Source organism: Apis mellifera, linkage group LG13 (genome assembly GCF_003254395.2).
Source record: "Apis mellifera strain DH4 linkage group LG13, Amel_HAv3.1, whole genome shotgun sequence".
Lineage (NCBI taxonomy): Eukaryota > Metazoa > Arthropoda > Insecta > Hymenoptera > Apidae > Apis > Apis mellifera.
The window spans coordinates 1,040,445-1,052,686 of record NC_037650.1 but is presented as its reverse complement, the minus strand read 5'-3'; the positions used below and the strand labels follow the sequence as shown (position 1 = coordinate 1,052,686).

The 12,242-nt window shown below is 18.5% G+C and overlaps 1 protein-coding gene across 3 annotated transcripts in view; it reads right to left on the bottom strand.

Moving 5' to 3' along the window:
- LOC102656271 overlaps positions 1 to 12,242 on the bottom strand; it is a 38,486-nt gene that overhangs the window by 22,952 nt on the left and 3,292 nt on the right. Inside the window, exons 2-6 of one of the 3 annotated variants that reach the window (XM_026444635.1) lie at positions 10,736 to 10,849; positions 10,577 to 10,667; positions 10,117 to 10,262; positions 9,254 to 9,389; positions 8,639 to 8,801 (exon numbers count right to left, since the gene is read on the bottom strand). In XM_026444635.1, the coding sequence (XP_026300420.1) occupies positions 8,751 to 8,801; positions 9,254 to 9,389; positions 10,117 to 10,262; positions 10,577 to 10,667; positions 10,736 to 10,830 (519 nt within the window). In that variant the 5' untranslated portion in view covers positions 10,831 to 10,849 and the 3' untranslated portion in view covers positions 8,639 to 8,750. The other 2 variants (XM_026444636.1, XM_026444634.1) reach the window with 2 other exon arrangements.

The following is a 12,242-nucleotide window of genomic DNA, read 5'->3' as shown; positions in this document are numbered from 1 at the left end:
GTTTTTTTTCTAATGAAACTAGAAAGGAGGAAAGAAAGGAAGAAATTGACATATAATCATATATAAATAAATATGATGCAAATTTAACTTAAAATTATTGTAAAAAAAAAATAAAAAAAAGAAATTGATGATTCGAAAAGAATGAGTTTTCTTAAAAAAGAATACAATCACAGTTATGAAAAAAGTAAATAACAAATTTAAACAATACAGCAGTAGAAAAATTCACAAAGTTTAAATTTGTTGTTGCGAAAACTACTTAGGAAAGATTTTGAATAATACTTTACATGATTTTGGAAATGTATGATTTTTAAAAATTTATCATAAATTAATTACTATTGAGAAATATAAAAAATTAAAGAATTAAATAAATTAATCAATATATATAATAATAAATAATATATATTGTCAATAAATAATGACCAAAAAATTTAAATAAAAAATCTAAACTTGAATGCTAGCAGATAGTGGTACTATTTTGCTTCACAAAAATAGCCATTTGATCTTATCATAAACTTTTTTTGATGTCAAGTTTCTAATAAAAATTTAATAAAAATTTAATAAAAATTTAAAAAATTCTTTATTTTCTTTTACAAAAAATTAATTATTATTTTATCACAAAATATACATAAATATCTTTCATTCTTTTAAATTTCTCTTATATTTAGTGTTTATTGAATGCTTTGAAATAATTTAGTTAGTAAAAGAATTTTATGTTATATATATTTAGAATTCCAGAATTTTATAATTTGTTGAATTTCCTGACTGAAAATCTTTTCTAAAAAAAAAAAAATAATTTTAATAATATACTATTTTTAAACAATTAAGAATAAAGATATTTAATAATAAATTATATTTTTATAAATAATATTTTTATATATTAAAATACATAATAAAATAATATTTTTCTTTATAACTAATTTATATTCATAAAAATATTTAATTACTCAATTCACTTTTCAAAAATATTTAAAATATATAAAAATAAAATAAATATATCTATTTACCAATAATATTAAATTACAAATATGATCAGTTTTTACTTATAAAGAATTAATAGATTTTCGAATTTATTATTTATTTATTTATTGAAATTCAATTTTCCATATGACATACAATTTTATTACATGTATTAAATACAATAGTACACTTTACTTACAATACAATAGATATTTTTAATTTTTACATTACATTGATAATATAATATATAATATATGAAAAAAGACTTTTTCAATCTTTAAAGCTTAATTTGCATTGTTACAAAGGAATTTTAAATTGTAATAACTGCGTGCCATGTTAAGTTATTATATATGTTATACGTACATATAAGATATTAAATTCGTGAGACACTTTTTCAGAGAATCAATTTTAGAAGTCAAAAACAGTACAAAAATAATTACTATATAAAAATTTCTTGTTTGAGACTTATTCATTTACAATATAAATATTTGAAATTTTAAATGAGATGAAATAGAAGTGAAATTATTTTACTTCCATTATATTATTGTCATATATTATACTGTTTTCATTTTACTTTATCTAATACGAAATTAAATTTTTTATAAATTTCTATAAACATTTTTATATACCAACTTTCATATTTGTTTTTATGTTTACATTAAAGTTACATAAATCAAAGTATCTCGCGAATATATTAATATTATATATATATATTAAAAAAATTTAATATTATTAAATATATATAGTTAACCAAAACTAATTTTTTACTAACTATTTAGATATGATTTTTAAAATTATATTTATTATAATAAATTTTAAATAATTAAAAATAGATATTTATTATCTACAATATAGTATTAGTTCAATATTGTATTTTATTATAAATGGTAATAAAATTTTTTTTTGTAAAATTCTGAATTTTATAATATATTTATTTTATAAAAAATAAGTTTTCTTATAATAATAAATTTACACAATATGAATGTATTATTATCAAAATAAATGAATTTTTATTGAATTATTATTTAAAATTTTATTTAAATATTATATTATAAAATTTTATTAAATATTATATTATATTTGAATTTTATATATTTAAAAATTAAATTATTATTAATTATTGCATAAATTATCTATATTGGAATATACAAAATATTCAATAATTTATCAAACATCTCAGAATTGGAAATGATTATACATCTAAGAACAGTAAAAAAAGAAAAATGTGAGAAATATTCTATTTATTTTTATATAGGGAAATAATAGAAATATCATATAATTTTTTTTTAAATGAACATTTATCAAATAATTGAATTGGATGTGAAAGATTGCTTGCCATCTCGGATTTTAAATTGAGTAGATTCTTTCTTATTTTTGATATTATTTAAAATTTATTACGTTGCAATTTATTGAAATACATGAAATAAAATATTGAAATGTTGATTTAAGCTAGTTCCACATTATACATATGAAAAAACATTATAGCATTATAACATTATAATGAAGCAAACTATTATAATTTATTATTATATTACAATTTATTATATATTTATTATTTAAAATCACGTCTACGTTATGTAGAATTATATTTTGTTAAAAATTAGAGAAAAAATATAAATATGAAAATTTTTTTTAAATATAATAAACTAAAATAAGACAATAATATGAACATAAATTAATTATTAATTAAACTTATCTAATTTATATCGCGTTTGAACTTATTTTAAAAAATCTAAAAAAATTCATTAGTAATATTTTTATATAAAATGAAAATTACAAAAATTATTTTACTGCGTATTTATTTATTTATTTTTGTCATAGCATTACTATAAAATATTATATTGGATCTCAATCATTCAAAATATTCTATTTATGATTATAAAAATATACGAATATTAACTTCATTTTAATTCTATATATATTAATTATAGAAAAAATAAATTCAAATTTATTAATTATTTATTATTATACTTTACAAAATATTATTAATTTATTAATTTCATATAAAAAATAATATTAAAAATTAAATCAAGTCATAATTATATTTATCTCGTCACAAAAATATTCGGATACTTAAAAAATTTACAATAAAATAACTAAAATAGTAATTTTTTATTAATTATTAAATATTGATTTTGATATTTATTACATATTAGGATGTGCCATAAGTTTCTTTCTTTTTTTTTTTTAATACGAAATGAATATATGATATTTATTTAATTTATTGTGTTATATATGAACCATTCTGCTTTATCACTTTCTTCCATCTCTCTGATTATTTCTTTTTTTCCAAAATTGTTGGAGTTTATTTGCAAAATATTCCTCGAAATGCATTTTTATTTTGTTTACAAATTGGAACCGTAATTTATTATGAAGAAAATTTTTTAATAACAGGAAAAGTAATAATTAAAGCAAGATCTGGGGAATACAGAAGATGCGATAAAACGTCCCAATCAAACAGCTTTTCTCTTACAATTAATACAACATGCGGTTTTGCATTGTCGTGATGGCCTCATCAATTTGCCAATTTTGGTTTTTCTGCTATGGCATCTTTCAATTTATCAAGTTGATTGCAATATTTTTCAAAATTGATGGTTTCATCTTCAGAAAGGAACTCATAGTAGATTATACCTTTCCAGACCCAAATAGACAAAAGAATTTTCTTCAAATAAACTTCGCGACAGTTGAAAGTCTATTGTCCTTAAATTAAATGCATTTTCGATGCACATTTTGATACAACATCCAAATTTCGTCTCCAATGACAAATCTCTTTAAGAAAGGATCTCTTTCATGTCGCTGGAGAAGTAAATCTCATGTAGAAACACGATTCATAAGACCGGTCTCCGTCAATAGTTGTAGAATCCAAACTTTACATTGATTGACATATTTCATTCTGATCAGGTGATCATGTATCGTTGTCCTGATGTTATTAGAGATATTCTTGCACACTATTGCAAGCACACTATATCGCGAATTTTCGCGAACATGGCTTTGATATCCGTCGTTGCTGGACAGTTGCTGTGGTTTTCATCTTTCAAGTCAATTTCTTAAACCAATTGCGGATGATAATAATTATAGCACTACTCCCATAAACAGTACAAATCTCGTCCGCAGCATCATTTACTATCATCTTTTTTAAAGCATTGAAACATAACATGTCGCAAATGTTTCCTTTTGAACGGTATAAAAAAAAGTTTTAAAAGAGACTATGTCGTTAACAAAAGTTACTTTAAAAGAACTTTGAGACGATTGAAACCGATGCCATAAATAGCTAATAAATAAGATGGCATATTTATATAAAAATATCCAGTTAAAGTTATTTCTAAGTGCGAAACTTATGGGACATCTTAATATATTATATTATTTATATATATTATTAATTTAAAAATATTATTTTTTAATATATTATATATTATATATTATTATTCAATATGTGATATAAAAAATATACATATATGTTTGATCTTTTGGTTTTGGTTTCTAACTGATTTATATGATCATGATATTTAAGAGATGATTATTGGACAATGTTGAAAAAATGTACATATCATATATAAATGTGCATGTGTCATTTATATATGTGCTCTTAATATAAGAAAAAATCGATGGATTAATGAACGATTGTGACTAAATCAATCATCAATGATTGGTTCTTGCCAAATGAATTATTATAATTAATTAAAAAAAAAAAAAAAAAAGAAAATATTAAAGTATAAAGATATGAGAAAATTGAAATTTTAACCAACTAATAATATTATGTTAGAAGAATTATATTTAATATTAATATTAAATTTAATATTTAAATTTTCATTAATTGAAAGTACTATTTACAAATATATTAAATAATTTACTAACTTTTTGAATTTAATAATTTAAAAATCAATAAATTTAAAATAAAAATGTATTAATACTTTTTTATAGAGATTAATAAATTCCATTAATTGTCAAAATTATAAAATTTTGTTTGAAAAAAAGTGCAAAGTATAATTATATTTTTTAAATATATCGCTGTATAAAATTGTATATCTGTATATCTGCATATAATTATTCAGATTGTTTCATTGATTTTTTTATTTCTAATAATTCTTTTTCTATTTAATTGTTTAAAAAATATAGCGTTCCATGAGATATATTATACATATAAATGTTATTTTAAATTCTATTATTCTACAAAACATATGTACAATTCTTACTACTAATTTAGTAATACTTATGTGATTATTGCTTATACTAATTATGATTTTGTACAAAATATCTCAATAATGACAATACTTTAATAATTATAATACACTTTGTGAAAATTGTAAGATATAATTCAAATAGAACATCTTATAAATATACTTTTATGTATATTTGCTATATATATATATGTTTTACAAATGGAGATTTTAGAAATTCTAAGCCATCTTACTTTATTGAATGAAATGATCTGCTTTTTATATTATAAATAAATAATAGAGAGTATTAAAATTTGAGTAAAAAAATATATTGATTTTTATATATTTAATAATTAATAAAATATCAGTGAAATCAATTGAGAAATACAATTTAAATAATTCAAACATCCATTTTAACAAATAATAAATATGTAATAAAAATAATTTCATTGATATTTTTTATCGTATGTATTTTTTAAAACATTTATTGATATCAAATGAATTATTTACAGAATATCTAATATAATATCTAATATAATCTAATATCTATCTAATATAATATATTTATGCTTCGAATATCAATATTCAATCTATGGCATTTTTTAATAAGTTATTTCTATCTCCATAAATCATTTTTTTATTTTTTCTATACGATATTCTATTTTATGTGATATCATATACCATTTTTAATTTTCTCAATCGAATGTTGTAACCAAATCTATTTTATTATAAATTAATCTTTCTATTCAATCAATCAACATGAAGGAGTTTTTTTCAAATTTTAATCTCATTTATGCATAAATCAATTTTATTGAATTCAAGTCATATATGTATTGAAGTAAATGTAAAAGATATCCTTTTAATTCATTACATTTCATTCATTTAAAATTTTTTTTAGATTTATTATGTCTTTTAGTTAATTCATTACGTTTATATATTTTATATTTTTGACATGTACAATATTGTTTTCAATTAACAAATTGATCATAATTTTCTTTTGCATATTCTAATGATTTATTAATTTTTCAATTTCTGAAATTACATATTTATCAAATTCAATGTTTTCTAAATTATTGGTTATAATCATTTTTGCTCAAAGTATGATCACTCGATATATTGATAACTTGATAACTTATTGAGAATGGTTATTTTTCGTTAGTCTTTTTTTTTTTACAATAAGATAAACTTGATTCTTATTATTTTGCAATATATAAAATCATTCTTTTTATATAAGATGATCGAACTCCAATTTCTATAAAATATAATAAATATAAATATAAATACAAAGAAATCAGAATTTAAATAAGTAATAATAAAAATACTTAAAAGCAAATTAGAGCTTTTAATCATTGAAAATTATATATAATTAAAAAAATTATATATAATTGTGGAACATAATTTTTATCAGATCACGTAGATTTCTTTAATCTAATAGTTACAAGAATTTAATTAACACATGCAAATACCAAAACTTACATCAAATGGAATTAATACTTACTTCTTTCACAAACTCATTTTTCGACCCAAATGCACTATGATAAATCTATATGCTGAACTGATATTTCTTAATAAGCTAGGATTGTTCTTAATCTGTCAATATTTGTTAAATCATAAAATGTTTCATTTAAATATATAATATTTCTATTTTCCGATTTATAAAATAACAGTAGATAAATAGTATTGCTTTAGATATTTCGCCCTCAAATTGATAATATTCAGTTTTTGGATAAGGAATTTTCTTTAATTATTAAATTTATTTCATTTATATCTCTTAATATTCAGAAGACAATGGAGACTACGGATAAAAATTTCTACGAAAAATCTATGTGCGCTCGTATAGCTGTAATTATTTGGGGAAATTATATTCTTTATTAAATAATCTATCTATGAAGATATTATATTCTTATCTTCTTTTGAAGAATAAAATTATTTTTCTTTTTCTTTATTATAAGCGTTTTTTTCCTGAAAAAGATAATACTTCGTCTTTTTCAGATTTTGAATTTTTTTTTCGTAAAGAATTAATTGATTTCTTATATATTTCGATATAATCCATAATATGAAGATTGATTTATTGAATGAAGAAGTTTATTTCATAGAATAACTTTAAACCATATATTTTGATATTTTTTATTCTTTTGTTTTTCTCACTATACATTATTTATCTTTCTTCCCACATTTAAATAATAATAATCAGAGAATACTAGTATATTAATGATAGAGCAATTCTGAATGAGAATAAGTCTATTTTTTTAAAATAATTAATATATTAATTATCATTATCATAAATTTAATATCTAAATTAATATCTAAAATTATATATATTTTTAACTATAAATACATATATTTTTGATATTAAAAAAAAACAAAATAAAAAATAATTATAGATTTTGAAAAATAGAAAATAATTGAATTTTATGCAGGGACTATCTTATTTTGGTCTCAAATAAAAAGTATATATTATAAATAATATAAAGTGCATAATATAGCTAAGTTTATATACTTTTTTTTATAAATTTATATAATTTTTTTTTTAATATGAACTTTGAATTTTTCTTCATTGTTCATACTCAATAAAGTTTTAGAAACCAAATAATTCTACAATAGAAATGCAATGATTGATAAAGAGATCAAAAAACTTCAAATTCAATATCTCATACAATGCGTCCGATAATTAAAACTAAAGTATTCTAAATCTAATATTGATAAAATGTTTTCAAAGAATATGTAGTAATATATTTATAATAAAATCAGCATATTTGTCCTAAATTCTCTTCATTAAAGAATGAGCCAATAATTTAATTATTTATGATATCGCATTATATATTGACATATCATGAATATTGATGATGTATTTATCTTAATTATTTGAGATTTTTAATAGATCAATAATATGCATATGTCTCAACTTCTTCATGGTTTGTAAATGTTGATTCATCAGAAAATAATATATAATTAAATATGTAATTAATAATTTAAATCAATTAATATTATATTTAATTATATATTAATAATATTAATAATATTATATTTAATTTCTTGATTTCCTTCAAATTATGAATTTTTCATTTAAAAGTATTTCAATTATGTGATAACGTTACTAAGGCAACAACATCAAACAGTAAAAACATAGAAACACGGAACCCGAAACAAATAATATAAATATAGATCTCACAAATAATTTTAATAACGATTATAAATTACACAATGACAATCATACTGAAATTTCTCAGTAAACCATTAATACTACTATAGTAAACAAGAGAGCACACTCTTCCTCAGCGGAAATAATAAGTTTAATTATATGAATAAAATTAATAATTTTTTTTATGATTGGATTATTTATCGAATTCTATTATTAATCAGAGAAGTTATAATTTTAAATAAATTCTGAATAGATTAGCCAGAAAATTTTTTTTCTAAAAAAAAGCAGTATTTATAGACATAATAGTAGTAATATGGTATAAAATTCATAGTGAATTGTTTTATATGTCAAAATTATAAAGAAATTCATAAATGACATTATATAGTTGCATAAATTATACTTATTTATTAATATTATTACAAATTAATGGTGCAATAAACATTTTGAGTTCAATAATACACGCAGTTTGTTATGAAATGTGTTCAATGTACTCGTTATTGTGTCGAATATAAACTCATGAAATATGAGATACATATACGAATGATCTGAAAGAGATAATTAGAATTTAAAATTGATTATTTAAGGTTCCTTGATTATCCTTCAGATATTTAAATCTGAATTTAAATTTTTACATTTTTCAATTTCTTTTTGTTTTTTCTCTTATTCTCTAAATCGATTTTATAGTTGTAAATACCAATTACATCAACAGTTCCTAATCTATTGATCGTGAAAAAAATTTTTTTGGAAAATTATTTTTAATTAAATATTTATTTATTTTATATACGTAATTATTTAAATTTCTTTATTCTAAAGAATATGAGATTCCTTAATAAAATAAAAATCTTGATATTATTCCGATATTAATTTTTAAAAATTTTCTTAGCAGTGTATTATTTTTTATAACTCAAAAAAGATTAAGAAATACTAGTCTATACTATTCTATCATATCTCTCCTTAATGCTATTCCAAAATATTTAATAGTACTTGAATTAATTACCTGTGCAAAACCTTCGATGTTGCCTTTAAATAATCCTCCAAACATTTTGCATTGACATGGTTTCATGATATTTATCATTATAATCAATAATAATTTTCTTGTAGCTACTGGTGCAGTGTACCATAAACTATCATAACTTTTAATACAAAAAATTCAATTCAAAAGATTGAATATTTTGTGCAGTATATTTAACCCTTTTAATGCTATAAATTTATGTATAAACATATATAAAATAATTGTTATATGCAAAAATGACAAAAAAACTATAATAATTTCTTGTTTAATTTCTTGCAATTTTTCATTTTTATGTTATCATTCTTATCAATATCACGTATTGATATTGTTCTTATTATTTTGTGATGTTGTTTTACATATGTATTACATATACTTTCAAATATAGTTATAATATAATATTATAGTAATAATATTATTATAATTTATTTATAACATTTGAATATTAAGAAGTTTTTACATTGAAAGGGCTAAATAATTAATTATAATGAAATTTATTTATAATTATTAATAATTGTTATATTTATAATTATTCAGTTAATTGATAATATATAGAGTGTTAATATATTTATGTTATAAAGAATAAGTCAATTCTAAAAAAAAAAAAAAAAAAAAATACAAAATTGTATTAAAATATTAATAAATGTTAAGGCTTATTTATATTTATTTAATCATTTTGAAGTTGAAAAAATGAAAACAGAAAAAAAAATAAATCTACTTTATTATATCAATTTTTGTATATTAATTTTTATGTTTAAGTTTCAAAATCGATCCTCTAAAGAATGTATCACGAATATATTAACATTATATATATAATATAAATATTATATAATAAAAGTGAAAATACATACCATTTTTCGAAAACTTCATTACTATGATTTTCTATATTCTGTCCTAAATAAGTGATTAAGAATAAAAAACAAAATTTACCGATCAGCAATATTAAATTGATGCACAATTTATAAATGTTCTCCAGTTGTTGAAGCATATAAACAACCTATTGTAAATAAAATAAATTTTATTGTAATAATTATTTACATTATTATTTTCATAGAATAAAGTACATTTGCAAAAATTTTTTTAATAAGATACATTAAATAAATACATTTAAAAAAATAAATTTTTTTTAATAAATGAAAATTTAGATTTTCTTTTAACATTTAATTTAATAATTTTACTAATTTTAATTTTTATCAATTATTAAAAATAAATAAACAATAGCAATAAATAGAAAATATCAATAAAAATTATATTAATCGATAATATATAATATTAAACTATACTTATGAAATAATTTCAAAAGTTACTCACATAATATAATTGAACACTGACATCAAGTACATATAAGAATATAGTTATAGTGTATGGAATTTTATATATACCATTTGCCCATTTAAAAAACCTTTAATAATGGAAAATGAAGATTAAAATTTCCTTGAAAAAAAAAAAATCTGACAAAAAAATACAAACTTGACAGCTAATTTATATACTTCAATTGCTTTGATTAGTTTTGTACAAATAATGTAATATATTTCGATTTCATTCTGTCCTTTGTATGTATCCATAGCATGTTCGAGACGATAACTATAAAATATATATTATATTTATATTTCATTTTTATCTAATTATTAAAATTTGTTAAAACAATTAAATTTTAAAGATATATTTTAAAAATTTTTTTAATAATTAATTAAAAATTAATTTATAATTAATTATTAACTCTTGTATCAAAATTTTTAATATTCAATTTTTGATTAAGTTACTATTTTTTAATAATGAAATTCAAAACATAAATTAAAGCATAAATTATAATAAATATACTAAAGCTTTAATAAGCTATTATACTTAATATAATAAATATACTAAATAATGATAACAAGAGTTAACTAAATTATTAATTTTAATTGAGATTACATCATATAAAATATTTTTTTCTAACCTGGCAATTTTGAAAAATCCGCAACAATGTTGAACGAATATTATTATTGTAAATTGAGTGCCAATAATCGTATATAAAATAAAAATAAGAACCAATGTATACAATAAAAAAATACTAGAATACTCCTGTGGATCCACAAAATAATATATATCGCAAAGTATAATAAATTTACGAGATTCGTTTAACGGTAATATGACATTATAAACCATGGGATATAATATCATCAGCATTGTAAGAAAAAAACATGGAATTAGACATACTGAAAATATAATAAGATTAAATATTTAATATTTTTATTTTCGTTTTAAATTAATTAATAATTAAATAAGAAATATATTTAACTTTTGCGATCCTAGTCTTATGTTTCAATTTGTTATATTTTCATTGCAAATAATTATTTAAAAATTAAAAAAAAATATATTAAATCATAATGATATTAAAAAAATTAAATTCAAATTTAATGTACATATATTATGGTAAAATTAAATGAAAAAGTAAAAATAAAAATTGTAAAAAGATAAAAAATTACTTAGTATAATTTGTTTCAAATTCTTACTTGCAAAAAATTTAATTAAATATGTTCCAATATCGATATAATGTTTCATAATTTTGTGCTCTTCGTTGTTATCTAATTTGTAGTAGTTCTTTTCCATTACATTAAAAATTTTCTTAATCTATTATAAAAAAAAAAAAAGGAAAAAAATATTTTTGTACAAATATAAACTGTAATATTACAGTTATTTAAAATTTTATCTTGATTTTTCAAAGACATACTTTGTTTATAGAATAGCAGTATGATCCATACAGTATCATTAATATCAGATTTAATGTAATAAACGATATATCATTTACAATATTATCCAATTCTAATGATGTTGTAAAAATTGGTATCAACTACAATATAATAGAATATATAAATTTAAATACTTATTTTTTTATAATGTTAAAAATAGTAATATATAGATAAATATATAATGATAAATATAATATAATCACACACAAAGACATAAAAACTCTTTATAATAAAATAAATATTAT